The 21,586-nt window shown below is 44.6% G+C and overlaps 1 protein-coding gene across 2 annotated transcripts in view; it reads right to left on the reverse strand.

Annotated features, from left to right (window-relative positions):
• The window catches only part of LOC144602402 (potassium voltage-gated channel subfamily A member 4-like), a 47,564-nt gene extending 39,803 nt beyond the window's left edge, over positions 1–7,761 (reverse strand). Inside the window, exons 1-2 of one of the 2 annotated variants that reach the window (XM_078415485.1) lie at positions 4,315–7,761; positions 618–777 (exon numbers count right to left, since the gene is read on the reverse strand). In XM_078415485.1, the coding sequence (XP_078271611.1) occupies positions 6,121–7,728 (1,608 nt within the window). In that variant the 5' untranslated portion in view covers positions 7,729–7,761 and the 3' untranslated portion in view covers positions 618–777; positions 4,315–6,120. The remainder of the gene's footprint in view (positions 1–617; positions 778–4,314) is intronic. The other variant, XM_078415484.1, reaches the window with a different exon arrangement.
• Positions 7,762–21,586: the final 13,825 nt, after the last annotated feature.

Here is a 21,586-nt window from a genome sequence, read left to right on the forward strand (position 1 = left end):
TTGTCCGGATTAAAGGAAGTGCCGGACCATCTGTTGCCAGAAAACCGGTGGTGTACCTGTAATTAAATATTAAAACCAAACCCATTGTTCTTGGCCCTCACCACAAATGGATTCTATTTCGTTTTTTGCTACGTTGCAAACTGAACCAAACTGTTCACTAACTTGGCCTCTTCCTCACTAAAGGTAATTCAAGAGTGAAGAGTGCTTTATTGTCATATGTCCCAAAACAATGACATTCTCACTTGCAGCATCACAACAGATATATAAACATAGTACTCCACCAATTGCTCCACAAATTTGGGGTAGGAAGGTAAAAAAGGAGGGTATGGTATCAACAGTTACTCAGTGTTCTAAGATCTAGATCAGCTTCCTTAATCACTCCACCTTTTCATCACTCATTCCCACTCAGGATACTCCTCAAAACGTACCTATGTGACTGAATGTTTGTTCATTTGCCCTAACATTTCCTCATGGCCCATCAATAAATGCTGTTTATGTTCCTGTAAAACTTATTGTACTTTCAAAGTCATACAAAGATATATTATTATTACTGGATACACATAATATTGCTGTTGATTTAATATTATTCATGCATCCACGATTAGGATTACACTCACTGTTTCTCCATCTCATAGTGTCATCACCATCCAATTTGCTGCTCTTTTCTCTGGCCTTGATTTCTCTCATCAAGTTTCTAAATTCTGCTTTGAATCTGAATCTGCTTTGGATCTGAATCTACCCATCATTAACTCTGTGGCAATAATTTAAATTGAAGAACTAAAGAGAAAAAAAAAGCAAAATAAGTTTAAAATTAGTAGATTGGCATAGATCCCATATTGAAATAATACTATGTTCCGTAATCTACCAAAAAATGTATCTTGCTCCTTCGAAACAGTAAACATGCTCTCACACACACTATTATTTCAACTTGAAAATTGTTGATCGTAATAATTGCTACCATAATTTATTTTAAGTTTGTTTATACAAGTCCTACAGTAGTTGGAGAATTGGGGCAAAATTTCTGCCTCAAACTTTGGTTAATGAGTTAAATCTTGCTGGTAAATCCAAGCTAGTTTGGGTCTTCAGCACACACTATTCCAATGGGTTTCCGATACATCTATGCATAAAGTCCAACTACAGAGCATGAAATTGCTAAGACTCCCCATCATTTAGACTGAGGAAGCTGATCTTCAGTGAGGTCCAGCACTGGACCCCACAACTAAAAAAAAAATCAATAAATTGCACACTTTTCCCTGTGAACCTTGACTGGCAAAGCAAGAACATATTTGAGTAATCTTTCCTGACATCAAAACAATTTGCAAACCTTAGTATGACTTGGGCTTTATGGAATGTTACTGATGGGGAGATACTCCAAATAAGAAATATAACTGTGTATTTTGGAAATAGTATTAGCAAGAAAAGATTCATTTATAATTTTAAAAAAGGCTGTCATGATCAAAGTTAGACATGAAAGCCACATGCATTAACAATACCTCTGAAAATTAATGATGGCAAAACTTACAACATGACATCTGATATGGGCATAGGAAGTAATTTTATGCAGGTACAATTACAAAGAAATTCTGCCTGACCATGATGGTAAACTCATGAGTGTATTGCAAATATGCAAAGTAATAAAAAATAACACACTTTTCTCTATTTGTGCACAAAAAGATCATTATAAAAAAGACTCAAGATTGTTGGCATACAGAAATGCTGGGTTACCACAATGAATTTAACATATATATGTATTCGCACTGTAAAATCTATGAATCAATGAAAAACTGACAAACCATAAAGCAGCACGTATAATACTCTTCATGTTGTACTATCACGGCCAAATAAATTCAAGCACACTACTGAAAAGTGTATGTGTGAAATCTCTTTGCCCCAATAGACTTTACTTTGATACAGAATAGAGTCAGAGAGATACTATATATTTTGCTCAACTCGTGCATGCCGACCAAGTTATTTGTCTGCTTTTGGCTCATAAACATCAAAAAACTTTTAAAAGACAGGTATCTACTGTGTGTACCTGTCTTTTAAACATTATTATTGTACGCATCTCAACACCTCATTCCATATACCCACCACACTGTATATGAAAAAATCCCCTAACGTGGGAAAAATTCTGAGGATCTACCTTATCTACACCTCCCATGTGTTTATATATCACCATAGGATTACCCTTCAACCTACTTTGCTTCAGGAAATCAAGTTCCAGCCTAACTGGTCTCTCCTTACAACTCAAGCACTCAATTTACATCCTCGTGAATCTTCTCTGCACCCCAAAGGATTTTTTGGATGTTAATTCATCTTTGTAAATTGTCTCTAGCGTTTAACGAGTGGATGAGAAAGTGGGATAACATGGTGCTAGTGTGAACGGGTGATCGATAGTCAGCATGGACGGTGAGCCAAAGGGCCTGCTTCCATGCTGTATATCAAAACTAAACTAAAATGATGGTGCGGGGGGGGAAGAGGGAAGGATATTAGGTTAGGGAATCTTGATATAGCCTCTGGAAATAAGAAACACCGAGGGGAAGAAAACATTGGGAGGGGTTGTAGACCCCTCCCCCCCACCCTCCCCACAAAGAGTAAGAGATGGAAACATAGAAAATAGGTGCAGGAGGCGGCCATTTGGTCCTTCAAGTCAGCACCGCCATTCATTGTGAACATGGGTGATCATCCACAATCAGTAACCTGTGCCTGCCTTCTCCCCATATCGATTCCACGCTCCCCTATAGCTCAATCTAACTCTCTTTTAAATTCATCCATTCGGTATGGGGTAAGCACTGGTCGGCATGGACTCGGTGGGCCGAAGGGCCTGCTTCCGCGTTGTATCTCTAAACTAAATAAAACATTAAAAAAATACTTTTCAACAGGTATGTTGTTTGGAAAAGTTTAGAGAGAAACAGGGCAAATGCAGGCAAAAGCCTCAGATGAGGCTTCTTGGTTGGCATAGATGAGTCGGGAAAGGGCCTGTTTCCATGCTGCCTGACTCTATGCTGGTCATTTTCAAAATGTGTCTTAATATTCAACATTAAAAGATATGAGGAGACTGCATGAATAGACTGCAGAATTGGGATGGTCTGCCTTGATTATACGAAACAGTTGAGCATGCTTGGAGCCTATTCATAACTTTATATTTCCAAGATAACTGGATGAAATGAAGAAAATCGTCCCACAGAACCTCAGATAGTTGACCAAAAGTAGGAGGTGAGATGATAACTCAAACAGAAAAACTTGAAGGAAAACAGTAAGGGCATTGGTATGTCACTTAATAGCACATAGGTTAGTAACCTTCTTCAGAACTCTACATTCTTTGTCAAAGATTATAACAAATCAATTACCAAATCTTTTAGAACTAGTTGATGTACAATTTTCAAAAGGTTCGCAATGGGACTGACCTATAATCTAATCTATATAATAACCCATGTTTTAACTTAAATTGCTCAGCAGATTTGAATTAGAAGTACTGAGTTCTGTCACCAAATACTGAACGAGTTAATACTTTTAGACATGCAGTAGTGGATTTCTAAAGCTACTTTCTGCAAACATGGCAGCATCTCAAAACAAGATTTTCAATATGGTATCCAACCTATGACAAACAATATTTTAGCAATATCCCAGACGAGGAAACATTGAAGCAGGGTATAGGCAGAGAAATAATTTCTCCACCATGTAGGTAACACCTCACAACTTGGTAAGTTATTTCCACAGCTGAAGGTTAATTGCTAAACAATTCGGCAAAAAACATAAGAAATAGAAGAAAGTGCACACTAATCAGCCCCGTGTGTCTGCCCTTAGCTTGTCTAAATCTATATTCTACTCACAATCCACACCCAGCTTCCTATCATCATATTCAGAACTCCAAAAGCTCACTGCAGAGTCTATACGCTGCATTTACCTTGGCATAAATCAACTGAATGGTTAATAAGGCCAAAGAAAATTATTAGCAAATAGATTTTTATTCGCACTTGAATTTCTCTAAATGTATCAGTTCAAACAGACTAACACATTATGTGAAACCTGTAGTCTTTTAACCAAAAAAAACTTTAACCTTATTTGTTTGTGTGGAAATGGTAGTTTAAACCATTTTACACAAGCAAACGGATTTCCTGAATCAGGGAGCACTGGGATTTTCTACTGTGCTCATGTGCCTGGTACACATCAGACAGGAAGCGCTCATCGCCAACTGTCTGCCACATAAATCCATGACTACAACCCACTAGAGCCACTGGAATTTATGAACAATCTTTCACGATTCATCACATCAAGCTGCTGTAAAGATGAAGAATAAAAACCCTTTCATACCTTAAAGGTTCTTTGCTAGTTCGCTGCTCCACGATTTGGAATATCTAATTTAGAGGAGGATCATTAATTCACAGTACATATCCCACAATAAACGCCTTTCGGGATGACAGACCGTATTCAGGTGTTCGTGTTGCTTTAGATATCTTGCATTTCAGGCAGAAAACTCTCAAAGCCATCATTCAATATGTGTGCAAACATAAACGTTCATTTCATCAATTATTTGTTCTCAAAGTGCAACTGAAATCGTCCAGCTCAAATAAACTCGAAAATGTAGCAATGATTCACTGCTTATTCTTTTATCCTTAGCAGAAGGGAAGCTCTGTACATCCGGCTGAATTTAAGTTGTATTTGTTGCTGTAAAACAACTTTTCAGAAAGTGCAGTTCATATAATTATAACCTCATTGTACAACCTTCATTCTTCAGCTGACTCATTTGTGATTTCATTGGTGAATGTGGTATCATCTCCAATGATTGTCGAGCAATTTGTGTCACTGACAAGATTTCACAGTAGTTAAAACGTGGACTAACTGCAGAAGTCTCCAAAGGTTCACAGCTTTCGACAGGCAGAGTGAAAGAAAAGCAGATTTCTATGCAGGGTTATTCTGCCATAAGCTACAGCCACATGTCAGACAGCTTACTTATTTAGGTACTTTCTTTAATCAGTAATCTACTTCCTAATCACAGCTGGATGTTAATCTTACATGTTTTTATTTGTTGAGAAATTGAGATTCACATGGGAGCTGTGTGTATAACTCTTTCTCAGCACATTCTACATGATTTGTTTCAAAAATATCATGAGCCAACATCCAGCTGGTCTTGACAACTGTGCTACCCAGAAGCAGAGCTTCATTCATTCTCAGTGTTGTCTTCCCATAGTCAAGGCAGTGTTGATATTCCTGGTCCACAACTTTTGTTGAAGCATTAAACTTGATTTTCTGGTGCTTGAGTGTAAATATGTTGATCCTACCCTGTCATCAGTTATTAAGTCACAGAAATTTGCAGCATAAGAATGCCATGACATTCATATCCATAAGCATAAACTTCGGGCTGATTCATGTCCATAAGCATAAACTTCAGGCTGATTCTGTTTCCATGTGGGTATTGGCTGTCCATTGGCTCACATGTGTAACGTTTGCAGTTCATAGTTAATGCTGTGCTCAGGTTAATTCAAAAGACCTATATAAACCTACCATAATAAGTACATTTCAGCTTTGGCTCCTTTTAAAAGCACGTTCTATTCTGATCATTTTAAGGGGAAACACCAACAGAAGGATTGGAGTAAAATATAGATTAACTACTTCAAATAAAAACTCATTTAAACTATTGGTTCAAACAATTAAACAGTACTTTTGGGATTACAATGATGCATAATTTCACTTGGATATCTAAAAAGAGCGTGACTAATGATATTCATTTCAACATATCACTAGGAAAGTGCAGTGCAAAATGAGCAACATTCCCATGTAAAATTTGGAGGTTTGTTTGTGTACTGCATTTGAATTCAAGAATCTGGCTGCCGCAGGCGTCCATGGAACACTAGAAACTACAAACGTTTTTCGGCTCGACTCCAATGTGTATGCAGTGCAAGGCTTTTCCATCCAAGAGCGCCGACACCGTTTTAGAATTTCTTCTGCTTGCAAACTCCAGCCATCGCGATTTTCTCTGATGTTTTGCTTTATTTATAAGAGCTGAACCTCTCCCGTTATCTATAGATCACTGTGTTTTTCTGCGTGCCGGTTCAGCAGTGAACGAGCGAACGCGGCGTGTCAACTGGCACTGGTGAAAATATAATACGAGATGCCGCTTCAAACATCGGTCTCCACTGCTTTGAGATTGACGGAATTATGTTTGACTGTCTCTGTGCCGTTGCCTTTAGATTGCTGCTTCGTGCACAGAGATTCTTCCAATCCCTCCTCCATCTCCAAGTATTCGGACTTGTTGCCTAAAGAGGAAGAACTGCGGAACTTTTTCAAGAAAGAGGAAGAGAGGTAAGGGAGGACACACGACTGAGACGCTTGAGACTGCTCGTCGTTCTCCGTCTCTCGGTGGTAGAAATAGTTGAAGTTGGAAACGATGACCGGCACGGGCAGTGCGATGGTCAGCACCCCAGCGATGGCGCAGAGGGAGCCCACGATCTTGCCCCCCACCGTGATGGGCTTCATGTCCCCGTAGCCCACCGTGGTCATGGTGACCACAGCCCACCAGAAAGCGTCCGGGATGCTGGTGAACTGCGACTTGGGGTCGTCGGCTTCGGCGAAGTACACGGCGCTGGAGAACAAGATGACCCCGATGAAGAGGAAGAAGATGAGCAAGCCCAGCTCCCTCATGCTGGCCCTCAGCGTCTGGCCCAGGATCTGCAAGCCCTTGGAGTGCCGAGACAGTTTGAAGATGCGGAAGACCCGCACCAGGCGGATGGTCCTGAGGATGGCGAAGGACATGGATTGCTGCCCGTTGTTCCCTTGCACACGGGCCAACTCGGTGCCCAGGGTGATGAAGTAAGGCAGGATGGAGACGATGTCGATCATGTTCATCATGTTCTTGAAGAAGCCCGGCTTGCTGGGGCAAGCGAAGAAGCGCACCAGCAACTCGAAGGAGAACCAGACGATGCAGACCGTCTCCACGATGAAGAAGGGGTCGCTGAAGGTGGACATGGAAGATGAATAGGATGGCGGGGAGGAGGAGGAGGAGGAAGAAGACGAGGTGGTGGTGGCGGTGGAGGAGGAAGAAACGGTGGAAGAAGAGGGACGGGAGGTCTCGTTAACCACCCCCGGCCGTGATGCCGGCATGAAGTCGCGCTCGTCCCTGAACTCGGGCAAGGTCTCCAGGCAGAAGATGACGATGGAGATGACGATGACCAGGACTGAGACGATGGCGATGCCTCTGGCCGGGCTGGAGCTCTCGGGGTACTCGAAGAGCAGCCAGATCTGGCGCTTGAACTCGTCGCGGGGCAGCGGCTTGTCCTTCTCCTTGACGAAGCCTTCCTCCTCGCGGAACCGGAGCACGGCCTCGTCGCCCAGCTCGTAGAACTTCACCTCCTCGCAGAAGATGTCGAAGGGCACGTTGGCGGGTCTCTTGAGGCGCCCGCCCGACTGGTAGTAGTAGAGGATGGCGTCGAAGCTGGGGCGGTTCCTGTCGAAGAAGTACTCGTTCCTCAGCGGGTCGAAGTGGCTCATCCTGCGGGCCGGGTCGCCCAGCAACGTGTCGGGGAAGTGCTCCAGCGTCCGGCTCAAGGTCTCGAAGCGGAGGCCCGACACGTTGATCACCACCCTCTCGCTGTACACCGAGTGCTGGTGGTGGTGGTGGCCGGAGGAGGACGACGACGACGACGGCGAGGGAGATGAAGAAGTCGACGATGGAGGAGGTGGAGAAGATGGCGGCGGCGGCGCTGCTGTCTCCTCCACCTCGCCCTCCATGTCCAGCAGGTGAGGGCGGCGGAGATGCTCCTCTCGCCGTTGTTGTTGTTGTTGTCGTCGTCGTCGTTGCCGCCGCCGCTCCTCCTCCTCCTCCTCCTCCTCCTCGTCGTCGTTCCCCTCTTCCTCCTCCTCCTCCTCCTCCCGCCGAGCCGGGTAATGGCGCCGGCGCTCTCCCGCCTCTTCTCCTCCCGCCTCCTCCTCCTCCTCCTCCTCCCCGCCGTCGTCGTTGCCATGGCGACCGCCCGCCGCCGCCCGCCCGCTCCCCGGCCGCCGTTGCCGGCGCCGCCGGTTGCCACGGCGACCGTTGCCAGGGCCCGGGGCGCGCGGCTGCTGCTGTTGGTGCAACTGTTGCTGCTGCTGCTGCTGATGGTGTTGATGCTGATGCGCGCTCCCGCTCCCGCACGCTCCCGCGCTGTTGATGCTGTTGCTGGCAGCCAAGGCCGCGGCGGCGCGCGAACTGGCCTGCCTCTCCCTCCGCTGCGCGTAGCCGTAGGGCGGGTGGTGGTGGTGGTGGTGGTCGCCGGTGCCGCCGCCGTCCAAGCTCACCATCGCTGCCTCCATCCCGCTCCGCCGATGGATCCAGCCTCACTGGAGGGCTCCAGGGGAAGGTGGGGGTCTGCACCTGTACCCTGCCGGACACTTGCACCTGTGCACTGCTTCTGCAAAAACAAAACAAAAAAAACAAAAAGTGGTCACTGCATTTTTCATGGTGCACAAACCCTGAAAGGAAGCATGCAGGTACAGCAGGCAGTGAAGAAAGCCAATGGGAATGTTGGCCTTCGTAACAAGAGGAGTTGAGTATAGGAGCAAAGAGGTCCTTCTACAGTTGTACAGGGCCCTGGTGAGACCGCACCTGGAGTACTGTGTGCAGTTTTGGTCTCCAAATTTGAGGAAGGATATTCTTGCTTTTGAGGGCGTGCAGCATAGGTTCACTAGGTTGATTCCCGGAATGGCGGGACTGTCGTATGTTGAAAGGCTGGAGCGATTGGGCTTGTATACACTGGAATTTAGAAGGATGAGGGGGGATCTTATTGAAACATATAAGATAATTAGGGGATTGGACACATTAGAGGCAGGAAACATGTTCCCAATGTTGGGGGAGTCCAGAACAAGGGGCCACAGTTTAAGAATAAGGGGTAGGCCATTTAGAACGGAGATGAGGAAGAACTTTTTCAGTCAGAGAGTGGTGAAGGTGTGGAATTCTCTGCCTCAGAAGGCAGTGGAGGCCAGTTTGTTGGATGCTTTCGAGAGAGCTGGATAGAGCTCTTAAGGATAGCGGAGTGAGGGGGTATGGGGAGAAGGCAGGAACGGGGTACTGATTGAGAGTGATCAGCCATGATCGCATTGAATGGCGGTGCCTCAAAGGGCTGAATGGCCTACTCCTGCACCTATTGTCTATTGTCTATAGAGTCAAGAGAGTTTTATTGTCATCTGTCCCAGATAGAACAATGAGATTCTTACTTGCAGCAGCACAACGGAATATGCAAAAATAGTGCACTGCAAACAAATATAATAAGCGTGGAAAAGGTGTGTGTATGTATACAGACACACACATACACACACATGTATCAGTCTGAAGAAGGGTCTCGACCCGAAACGTCACCCATTCCTTCTCTCCTGAGATGCTGCCTGACCCACTGAGTTACTCCAGCATTTTGTGAATAAATTCCTTCGATTTGTACCAGCATCTGCAGTTATTTTCTTACACACTATATATATATAATGCTCCATGCACGTTGCAATCTCCCCACCTACAACCCATCAACATTGCAATGTGAATGCATAAATATAATGCCATTCCACACAGGCAGAAACACATGCAGGAACAATATTAACAGGTTTATGCACTGGAGATAGACTTCTCTGAATTGATTACAGCCTCGAAAATAGCACCTGGCAGTGTTATTTTTATTTCTGACATGGTTATTAAGAGGAAGAGTGTTTAAAAAAAATCGCAGATGAAACTGTTCCAGAGCTCTTCTCAAGATGATTTCCGCAGGGATTTGGTATTAATACACCCACCCCTCCCAACCCCCACCCCCCTCCAAAAACCACACACACACACACACACACACACAATGCAAGCCCGCCAAGACCCCCCCCCCCACCCACCCCACCACAAGTACAATGTTGCTCATAGAACCCCACCACCTAGCGTTTTGGCCAAAGCAGACACAACATGTTAGCAGCATCCAAGACAACGTTTGGGGAATTTCACCGCTGGAAAAGAGGACAGATGCAAAGAATTTAACCCGTCTAGCCGGGCAGGGGGCAAGACGATACCAAACAAAAACGTTATGGTCATTGGAAATATGTTAACTGCTTGTTGCAAATAAGGATGTGCATGTGAAATTGAAAACACGGGCGAGTTTGATTTTTGTCTGTGTACTGCACAGCCAAATCAAAGACCTGTCATTTGGAGACTGTCTCAATAAGATTTCTCGAATATGTCTTAAAACCGAGTTATTCTATGGCAGGCATTTACCGATGCAAAATTACACCTCCATGAAAGTAGATTAGAATATAAATTGAACCGACAAGGCCAGCAGTAAAATACTTACGATTTATCCTTGATAAATAGAATCAAGATTCAAGCTGTGTCTGAAACCCAAGGCGTTTATAGATTCTGTTAGTCGCTCTCCACCCTGCCTTGTTGGTGACAACATTAACGTGCCATCGTTAGCAGGAACAGAAGTATCCAGCACAGAATAACACTAGGATCACTTGTCGCTCAATCGTTTTCACTCTGCTCCCGAGTAAAAATATCAAAAGGCTAGAATTTTGCAAGGAGAGGCGAGGAGTTGTGTATCTATCTGTGCACACAATCTTGCAAAAACAAACGCAAGCACATAATCCCCGCGTCCTCAGCCTAACATGTTGTTTCAGCGATGACAGATTTTGATCATTTCCACCAATTCGCGGTGAAACTGCACTTGAGGATATTAATCGTTCAGATGAAGCTTTCCGAAACCAATTTCATGTTGACTTTCCCCATGGCATAGAATATCCTATTCAGATTTATCCGCTCTAAGCCGAATCACGTCTCCGTTTAATAATACCCAGCAATAGACATTTAGTTATTCCTACATATTTGTACGCCTTACTGTGTGTGCTGCTTTCAACTCCAATTGTGCTGTGCATTGTGAAGGGCAAAACGAAGTGTTTTCTAAGTGGCATTGCAGCCTTATATCCTCCCTTAGTGGCTGAAATAGAAATTGCAGGTTTATTTAAAAATCTTGGTGGTGTGATTTAAAATTAGTCGCAGCACTTACATAACGTACTGTTCTCGGAATATATATATATATATAAATATAAATTATATTAAGGTGTTTATTTGTAATTTCAGCTTTGAAACCAAACAATAGTAATTCGTTTCCTCAGAAACGCAAAGTTAGTCGCTACTCTTGCAACAGTGGAGAAAGCTTTGCCTGAACTTCACCCGAAAGTTGCATTCAGACATGGGTCTGATTGCAAGAACTGTTACAGGAAGTTTATACAATAACGAAGTAATGGGGGAACCGTGTTCTTTTTTCTTCTTTTTAAAAAAAACATTTGTCGGTAAATATTAAAAGGAACTTAAATTGTAATGAGCAAGAAGGAACCGAGATGCTGGTTTAAACCGAAGATAGACACAAAAAGCTGGAGTAACTCAGCGGGATAGGCAGCATCTCTGGAGAGAATGAATGGGTGGCGTTTCGGGTCGAGACCCTTCTTCAAGCTGGTTAGGAAAAGGGAAATGAGAGAAATAGACGATGATGTGGAGAGATAAAGAACAGTGAATGAAAGATATGCAAAAAAAGTAACGATGATAAAGGAAACAGGCCATTGTTAGCTGTTTGGTGAGTCGAACCTGGTGCGACTTGGGTGGGGGAGGGATAGAGCTTGAGGGAATGCCAGGGTTACCTGAAGTGAGAGAAATCAATATTCATACCACTGGGCTGCAAGTTGTAATGAATTTGGAGCTACCTTATTAGCCAAAAAAGTTTTTTTCATTTGATAGAACACTTGAGATACCAAATTTGTTTGAAACAAGAGGTAGAAACAAGGAACTGCAGATGTTGGTTTACTAAAAAGGACACAAAGTGCTGGAGTGACTCAGTGGGTCAGGCAGCATCTCTGGAGAACATGGGCAGGCGACCGAAGAACACTGTAAATGGATCGATTGTAATCATGTATTGTCTTTCTGCTGACTGATTAGCACGCAACAAAAGCTTTTCACTGTACTTCGGTACACGTGGCAATAAAGTAAACTGAACTGAAGAAGGGTCCCGACCCAAAACATCACCTATCGACGTTCCCCAGATATGCTGCCTGACCCGCTGAGTTACTCCAGCACTTTGTGTCCTTGGTTGAATTAAGAACGTACAAAGTGGTTGATAAGGTATTAGTACATACCGTGACTAAACAGATTAAGGTAAGTAAAAAGAGACACAAGGAACTGCAGATGCTGAAAATAAGAAAATATTTGTTGTAGATTAAATTAATTTTTTTAAATAGTAACAATAATTTCTGACAAAATAATAAAACCAAATAAAACTTTTGAAATAATAATTTAATGACTGAAGAAGGGTCTCGACCCAAAACGGTACCCATTCCTCCTCTCCAGAGATGTTGCCTGTACCGTTGAGTTACTCCAGCATTTTGCATCTATTATCAATAATAATTTCCAATCATGGTTGAGGTATTAGGGAAAGTTACATTTATTGCCTTGCCCTAATGGACAGAGAAGGCTCACCAGACTTTGTGTGTGCATGTTGAATAATGTTCCATTAATCAATGCATAATGGCTAAAGTACTATAATGCACTTGTTCCAAGATTCTTCAAAAAGAACCTAGAGCAACATGGAGAACAGAGAAAGGAATCATTTGAATACTTTAGTCTTATTTCAACCAAATTGCATGCGCTAAAATCTTGTCAATGTCAAAAGGTCATGTAACAGGAGCAGAATTAGGCCATTCAGTCCATCAAGTCTACTCCACCATTCAATCAAGGTTGATCTGTCTCTCCTTCCTAAACCCATTCTCCTGCCTTCTCCCTATAACCCCTGACACCCGTACAAAGCAAGAGTTTATCTATCTCTGTCTTAAAAATATCCACTGACTTGGCCTCCACAGCCTTCTGTGGCAAAGAATTCTACAGATTCACCACCCCTGACTAAAGAAATTCCTTCCCATCTCCTTCCTAAAGGAAGGTCCTTTAATTCTGAGGCTATGGCCTCTGGTCCTAGACTCTCCCACTAATGGAAACATCCTCTCCACATCCAAGTCAAGTACGATATCTCAAGACATTGACTTTAATTAAGTAGCTTTCAGCCTGCAACACTGAGCTCAAAGTGACAAGGTATGAGAGGCATCAATGGGATGTGAGAGGTGTAGATAGGGTAGACAGTCAGAACCATATTTCCTAGGATGGAGAAATCAAATACTAGTGGGCAAAGTTTAAAGGAGATGTGTGGGGGAAGGTTTTTTACACAGAGGGTGGTGGGTGCCTGGAACAGGCTGCCGGGGGTGGTGGTGGAGGCAGATACGATAGTGGCAATTTAGAGGATAGGCACATGGATATGCAGGGAATTGAGGGATATGGATTATGTGTAGGCTGATAAAAGTTGGTCTTGGCATCATGTTTGGCACAGATATTGGGGGTCGATGAGCCTGTTCCTGTGCTGCACTGTTCTATGTTCAAAATACCAATGCTATACTTCGTCAAAGTCCAAGAAGACAGGACGTGTGGCATTGTAGTGAACAATGAGACCGACAGTGTGGCTTCTTAACCCATGCAACTTAAATTTAAGAAGCAACTCATTGCCAAAAAAGACAATCAACCAAAGTAGGTGAACTGGTGGAGGTGAACAAGATTAAAGAGAGGAACGATGAATTGGGATTAATACTGAGAAAAATAGGCAGGAAAAGTTTTTAAAAAATAATAACTTGCATATTTTAAATATTTCCACATACTGAGGTCTAATGGTTTAAATTGATTCATTTGTTGGAGAAATTGATTGGCAATAATATAACAATGATCAACTAATTCAAAGGAGCGCAATCATCGGTTACTGTTAGAAACAAGGCAGATGTTAGTCAATACACAAAAGGACACAGAGTGCTGGAGCAACTCAGCGGGTCAGGCAGCATCTCTGGAGAACATGGATAGGTGGCAATTCACAGAGTGCCGGAGTAACTCAGCAGGTCAGGCAGCATCTCTGGAGAACATGGATAGGTGACATTTCAAAGAGTGCTGGAGTAACTCAGCGGGTCAGGCAGCATCTCTGGAGAACATGGATAGGTGACATTTCACAGAGTGTTGGAGTAACTCAGCGGGTCAGGCAGCATCTCTGGAGAACATGGATAGGTGATGTTTCACAGAGTGCTGGAATAACTCAGCTGGTCAGGCAGCATCTCTGGAGAACATGGATAGGTGATGTTTCACAGAGTGCTGGAATAACTCAGCGGGTCAGGCAGCATCTCTGGAGAACGTGGATAGGTGATGTTTCACAGAGTGCTGGAATAACTCAGCGGGTCAGGCAGCATCTCTGGAGAACATGGATAGGTGACGTTTCACAGAGTGCTGGAATAACTCAGCGGGTCAGGCAGCATCTCTGGAGAACGTGGATAGGTGATGTTTCACAGAGTGCTGGAGTAACTCCGCGGGTCAGGCAGCATCTCTGGAGAACGTGGATAGGTGACGTTTCGGATCGGGATCCTTCTTCAGACTGATTGCAAGAGGTGGGGAGAAGAATGCCAGAGGCGGGCACAGAAAGGGGAGCAGTGAGAAAGAGAGGATCTCACTGAACCCCTGTTGGAGAGAGGAGGAGAACTTCTTCAAAGCAGGTACAACTTCAGGAGATTTTGCAGTGGAGCAGTCCATTATCTCTGAAAACTAAAAACTTAATTATATCTTTCCAGGGTTCAGAAATTTCTGATGGGTTCACTGTATGTCAACTCTCCACTTTCAACACATCCCAGCATAAATGTTGCTCAGTTATAGAACATACCCATCATCACAGTCACAGCCAGACACAAACAATGAAAATGGAATGATAAAATGAGAACAATCCCAATTCCATTACTTCCTGCCTGAAGGCTAACTATTATTTCAAAGATACCATTTTCCAAAGTAATTTCATCGTCAGATGATATTGGCTTTAGCAGCACATGGTACAACTGAGATGTCGCAGTGGAGACTTTTGGAAAATACTTAATCATCTCAAGTATTGACAATCTTCTGTACTGTTAAACTTAAGATGTCTTCCTGTATATTATGTATTAAGCTGCATCGGAAAATCAACCCACATAATCAAAGACTTACAGTATCCCGCCCCAGTCATTCCTTCTTCTCTCCGCTCCCTTCCGGCAGCAGGTAGAGAAGCTTGAAAGCGCGCACCACCACACTCAGGAACAGCTTCTTCTCCTCTGTTATCCGGTTTCTGAATGGCCCTTCCATAAGCTAGGGTACTGTTGAATTCCTCCTAACCCCCCATTATGGACATTAGACTTTGTCTCTGGAACTAATGCACTACAATGCCATGACCATAGCCTCAGAATAAAAGGACGTTCCTTTTGGGAAGGAGATGAGGAGGAATTTCTTTCGTCAAACGATGGTGAATCTGTGGAATTCATTGCCACAGAAGGCTGTGGGGGCCGTCAATGGATATTCTCAAGGCAAAGATGGATAGATTCTTGACTAGTGCAGGTGTCAGGGGTTACGGGGAGAAGGCAGGAGAATGGGGTTGAGGGGGAAAGTTAGATCAGCCAAGATTGAATTGCAGAGTAGACTTGATGGGCCGAATGGCCTAATACTGCTCCTATCATTTTGAATGGTGAGAACTATATTCTGCACTCTGTATCTTCCCCTTTGCTCTGCCTATTGTACTTAAGTTTGACTTTGATTGAATTCACATGCGGTATATCTGACCTCTTTGGATAGCATGCAAAACAAAGCTTTCCACTGTACCTCGGTACGAGTGACAGTAATAAACCTAAACCTCTTGCTTAAAAACATTGAACGTCAATGGGAGCTTCCATTTGAGGAGCTACCACCAAATGATTGAAGAAAGCTTTCCCATTTTCCCTGATTTTTATCATCAGCAGCAGGAAACCATTAAAACAAGATCGGACTTGGACGGTTGTGTTTCATTCATAAATCTTTGGAGAATGGTGGCAGGCTCTCAGTAATGCAGAGAATATCACATGCAGTTCAAGGAGCCAAGGGGAAATGTATCCCATTAGCCAATTTCCTGCGTGCTATTCTAAAAGCCAAGTGATCACTGATCATTCAGTGGAGCCCATTTTGTGACTCCAAGCAATGCTTACACAAACACATTATTGCGATGGCCAGAATGATATGGACAATGGTAGAGATGCTGCCTTACAGCCCCAGAGGCCCGGGTTCAATCCTGACTGTCTGTAAGGAGTTTGTACGTTCTCCCCGTGACCTGCGTGGGTTTTCCTCGGTTGCTCCGATTTCCTCCCACACTCCAAAGACGTACAGGTCTTTGTAGGTTAATTGGCTAGGTATAAAATTGTAAATTGTTCCTCGTGTGTGTGGGATAGTGTTAATGCGCGGGGACCATTGGGCGGAGCGGTCGCAGTGGGCCGAAGGGCCTGTTTCTGCGCTGTATCTCTAAACTAAACTAAAAAATCAACAGTGCAAGACCCATCGGTCCTATACATGGAACTTTGCGCAGCAAATATAAGGCCCTCATATATGGACTGAAATAGTTTCCATTCCATTAATGTGCTGCCTAGCTGAAACGAGAGTCACTGCTTCCTGTACATAACGTCACAACAATGTTGGAAGCCGATATGATGCCCTCATGTTTTGTACCCCCAGTGACTCTGTTCTATTTCAAAAAGAAGGAACGGGATGATGGCTGATTGCTACGGTACAAAGGGATACCTTTCATTCCATGCTTCAGGTTGATAAACCGATCAATCCATAAACGTCATTGAACTAGTTTAGTTCGGTGCCCGGTGCAGCTCGGCCGCGGAACATTTCGGTGCCCGGGGCGGCTCGGCCGCGGGGCCTTCCATCCTCTTGCGGGGGCTGTGCGTGTCGTTTGCCTCGGTAGGGGTCGAGCTGCCTGTCCGTGGGTGTGGGGGGAAGAGAGGGAAAGTTTTGTTGCCTCCATCACAGTGAGGGGGTGTTTGGAGTCACTGTGATGGATGTTTGTGTTGGGGTCAGGTGTCCTGTGTTCTTTTCTTTTTTGCTGTGTTGTGACTGCTGAAATTTCGTTCGGTGTTGTGCCGAATGACAATAAAGTGTTGTTATGTTATGTTATGTTTAGAGATACAGTGCGGAAACAGGCCCTTCGGCCCACCGAGTCCGCACCGACCAGCGATCTCCGCACACTAACACTATCCTACACACGCTAGGGATCCATTTTTACATTTATACCAAGCCAATTAACCTACAAACCTGTACGTCTCTGGAGTGTGGGATGAAACTGAAGATTTCGGAGAAAACCCACGTGGTCACGGGGAGAACATACAAACTCTGTACAGACAGCACCCGCAGTCAGGATCGAACCTGGGTCTCCGGCGTTGTAAGCGCTGTAAGGCAGCAACTCTACTGCTGCGCCATCATGCCGCCAGTTTTTGACAGCCTGATAGACAGATGGATGAAGAGAGTGCTATTCCTCTCGCCTCTTTTGAACAGAGCAGAGATGTGAATATCAGAAGCCCGGCAATGAAAATAAACCTTTTTGTATCATATTTCCCAAAACTTCTGAAGCTGAGGTCTGGAGCTATAGGGAAAGGTTGGGCAGGCTAGGACGTAATTCCTTCGAGCACAGAAGGATGAGGGGAGATCTTATAGAGGTGTACAAATTCATGAGGGGATTGTTAGGGTGAATGCACAGAATCTTTTACCCAGAGTCGGGAATCAAGAACAGAGGACATTGCTGTAAAGTGAGAGGGGAAAGATTTAATAGGAACCTGAGAGACAACTTTTTCACACAGAAGGTGGTGGGTGTATGAAATGAGCTGCCAGAGGAGGTAGTTGAGGCAGGTACTCTGATAACATTTAAAAGACATTTAGGCTGTTCCATGGATGGGAAAGGAATTGAGGGTTTATGGGCCAAATGCAGGCAGGTGGGTCTAGTTTGTGTGGTCTAGTTGTATTGTCTAGCAGAAGATCGGCATGGGCAAGTTGGGCTCTAAACCTTCTCAGCACTCTTTCCAGTTTAGCAACATCCTTCCAGTTTTAGTGTGACTAAAACTGAACACAATACTCCAAATGTGGCCTCGCCAATGTCTTGTACGACCGTAACATAACATCCCAACTTCTACATTCAATACCCTGACTGAGGATGGCCAATGTACTGAAATGGCAAGTTTAAAATAATTAAGAAAGTTGGGTGGTAAGAATTTGGAATATATGACATGTGGAATTCTTTGCCGCAGAAGTCTTTGGAGGCCAAGTCAGTGGATATTTTTAAGGCAGAGATAGATTTTTGATTAGCATGGCTGTTAAAGGTTATGGGGAGAAGGCAGGAGAATGGGGTTAGGCGGGAGAGATAGATCCGCCATGATTGAATGGCGGGGTAGACTTGATGGGCTGAATGGCCTAATTCTACTCCGATCATATGATATGAAGTGCTGATTGGAGCATATTTAATTGCATCCTTCAAAAGGAGATTGGAAAATAGTTAAAGGAAAAAAGACTACAGAAACGTGTGGAAAGAATGATTTGGTCTCCAAATTTGAGGAAGGATATTCTTGCTATTGAGGGCGGGCAGCGTAGGTTTACTAGGTTAATTCCCGGAATGGCGGGACTGTCATGTGTAGAAAGACTGGAGCGACTAGGCTTGTATACACTGGAAGTTAGAAGAATGAGAGGAGATCTTATCGAAACGTATAAGATTATTAAGGGGTTGGACACGTTAAAGGTAGGAAACATGTTCCCAATGTTGGAAGAGTCCAGAACAAGGGGCCACCATTTAAGAATAAGGGGTAGGCCATTTAGAACTGAGATGAGGAAAAACCTTTTCAGTCAGAGAGTTGTGAATCTGTGGAATTCTCTGCCTCAGAAGACAGTGGAGGCCAATTCTCTGAATGCATTCAAGAGAGAGCTAGATAGAGCTCTTAAGGATAGCAGAGTCAGGGGGTATGGGGAGAAAGCAGGAATGGGGTACTGATTGAGAATGATCAGCCATGATCACATTGAATGGCAGTGCTGGCTCGAAGGGCTGAATGGCCTCCTCCTGCACCTATTGTCTATTGATCATTTATCGCAAGCCATGCGGGTCATGTGGCGGTCTGCTGTCCTGCAATATTATAAACCACATTGACGCGAGAGCCAAGAAGGCACACTGACACCTCCACTTCCAGAGGAGGCCGAGGCAATTCGACATGTGGCTCTTCCACACTTCCACAGATGCACCATAGACTGCACACTGTCAAGTTGCATCACAGCCCGGTTTGGGAACAGCTCTTCCCAAGGCCGGAAGAAATTACAGAGAGTTGTGGATGCAGCCCAGTCCATCACACAGAGCCAGGCTCCCCACCACCGACTCCATCTACACTTCACGCTGCCTCGGAGAAGCAGCCAACATAATCAAAGGCTCGTCCCACCCCGGTCATCCCTCCTTCTCCCCGCTCCCGTCCAGCAGAAGGTAAGCGCACACCACCAGACTCAGGAACAGTTTCTTCCCCTCTGTTAGCAGGCGTCTGAACAGTCCTTCCATACATCCATTCCCTAGCTTATTCACCTCTGCCCCATTGCGGACATGGGACTTTGTCTATAGAACTGATGCGCTACAATGCTGAGAACTATATTCTGCACTCTGTACTGAGTGCCGGGCACCTACCACCCTCTATGTGAAAAACCTGCCCCACACATCTCGCCCAGCAATGTCAAATTATATATTTTTAAGACAGATCTTAGAGTTGAATTGAATTGAATAAGTTTATTGGCCGTGTGTACACATACAAGGAATGTGCCTTGGTGCACAGTCATAGAGTCATACAAGCTTGGAAACAGCATCATGACTTTCCCACACCGGCCAACATGTCCCAGCTACACTAGTCCCACCTACCTGGAGCATCCGCGATGCTGAGAAGGTCGTGAATAGCACGTTTAGTGAGTTGGCCACACCACAGGTAAAGGTTAAGCAGACAAAAAGGGAAAGGGTGGCCACTAGCCAGCGTAGTATAAAGAAGGTAGTGCAGGAGTCCCCTGCGGTCAGCTCCCTCCTAAACAGATATACCATTTTGGATACTGTTGGGGGAGATGCCTCATCAGGGGAAGGCAGCAGCAGCCAAGTTCATGGCACCGTGTGTGGCTCTGCGGCAAAGGGGGGGAGGAAAATGAGTGGAAGGGCTATAGTGATAGGGGATTCGATTGTAAGGGGAATAGATAGGCGTTTCTGCAGTCGCAAACGAGACTCCAGGATGGTATGTTGCCTCCCTGGTGCAAGGGTCAGGGATGTCTCAGAGCGGCTGCAGAACATTCTGGATGGGGAGGGTGAACAGCCAGTTGTCGTGGTGCACATTGGCACCAACGATATAGGTAAAAAACGGGATGAGGTCCTACAAGGTGAATTTAGGGAGCTAGGAGATAAACTTAAAAGTAGGACCTCAAAGGTAATAATCTCTGGATCACTACCAGTGCCACGTGCTAGTCAGAGTAGGAATAGAAGGATATTACAGATGAATACGTGACTTGAAAAATGGTGCAAGGGGGAGGGATTCAAATTTCTAAGACATTGGAACCAGTTCTGGGGGAGGTGGGACCAGTACAAACAGGACAGTGTGCACCTGGGCTGGAATGGAACCAATGTCCTTGGGGGAGTGTTTGCTAGTGCTGTCGGGGAGGATTTAAACTAATATGGCAGGGGGATGGGAACAAGAGCAGAGAGACAGAGGGGTATAAAGTGAGGGTAGAAACAATAGGTAACAAGGTGAAAAGTAAAAGTGGCAGGCAGACAAATCCAGGGCAAAAGTCAAAAAGGACCACTTTGCAACATAATTATATAAGGGGCAAGAGTGTTATAAAAACAAGCCTGAAGGCATTGTGTCTCAATGCAAGGAGTATTCGGAATAAGGTGGATGAATTAAATGTGGAGATAGTTATTAATGATTATGATATAGTTGGGATTACGGAGACACGGCTCCAGGGTGACCAAGGCTGGGAGCTCAACATCCAGGGATATTCTATATTCAGGCGGGATAGACAGAAAGGAAAAGGAGGTGGGGTAGCGTTGCTGGTTAGAGAGGAGATTAACGCAATGGAAAGGAAGGACATTAGCTCGGAGGATGTGGAATCGATATGGGTAGAGCTGCGAAACACTAAGGGGCAGAAAACGCTAGTGGGAGTTGTGTACAGGCCACCTAACAGCAGTAGTGAGGTTGGGGATGGCATCAAGCAGGAAATTAGAAATGCATGCACCAAAGGTGCAGCAGTTATAATGGGTGACTTCAATCTACATATAGATTGGGTGAACCAAACTGGCAGGGGTGCTGAGGAAGAGGATTTCTTGGAATGTTTGCGAGATGGTTTTCTAAACCAACATGTCGAGGAACCAACAAGAGAGCAGGCCATTCTAGACTGGGTATTGAGTAATGAGGAAGGGTTAGTTAGCAGTCTTGTTGTGCGAGGCCCCTTGGGCAAGAGTGATCATAATATGGTGGAGTTCTTCATTAGGATGGAGAGTGACAAAGTCAATACAGAAACAAGTGTTCTGAACTTAAAGAAAAGTAACTTCGAGGGTATGAGGTGTGAATTGTCCAAGATAGACTGGCAATTGGTGCTGAAAGGGTTGACGGTGGACATGCAATGGAAGGCATTTAAAGGTCGCATGGATGAACTACAGCAAGTGTTCATCCCAGTTTGGCAAAAGAACAAACCAGGAAAGGTAGT

The sequence above is a fragment of the Rhinoraja longicauda genome, chromosome 18, assembly GCF_053455715.1.
Source record: "Rhinoraja longicauda isolate Sanriku21f chromosome 18, sRhiLon1.1, whole genome shotgun sequence".
Lineage (NCBI taxonomy): Eukaryota > Metazoa > Chordata > Chondrichthyes > Rajiformes > Arhynchobatidae > Rhinoraja > Rhinoraja longicauda.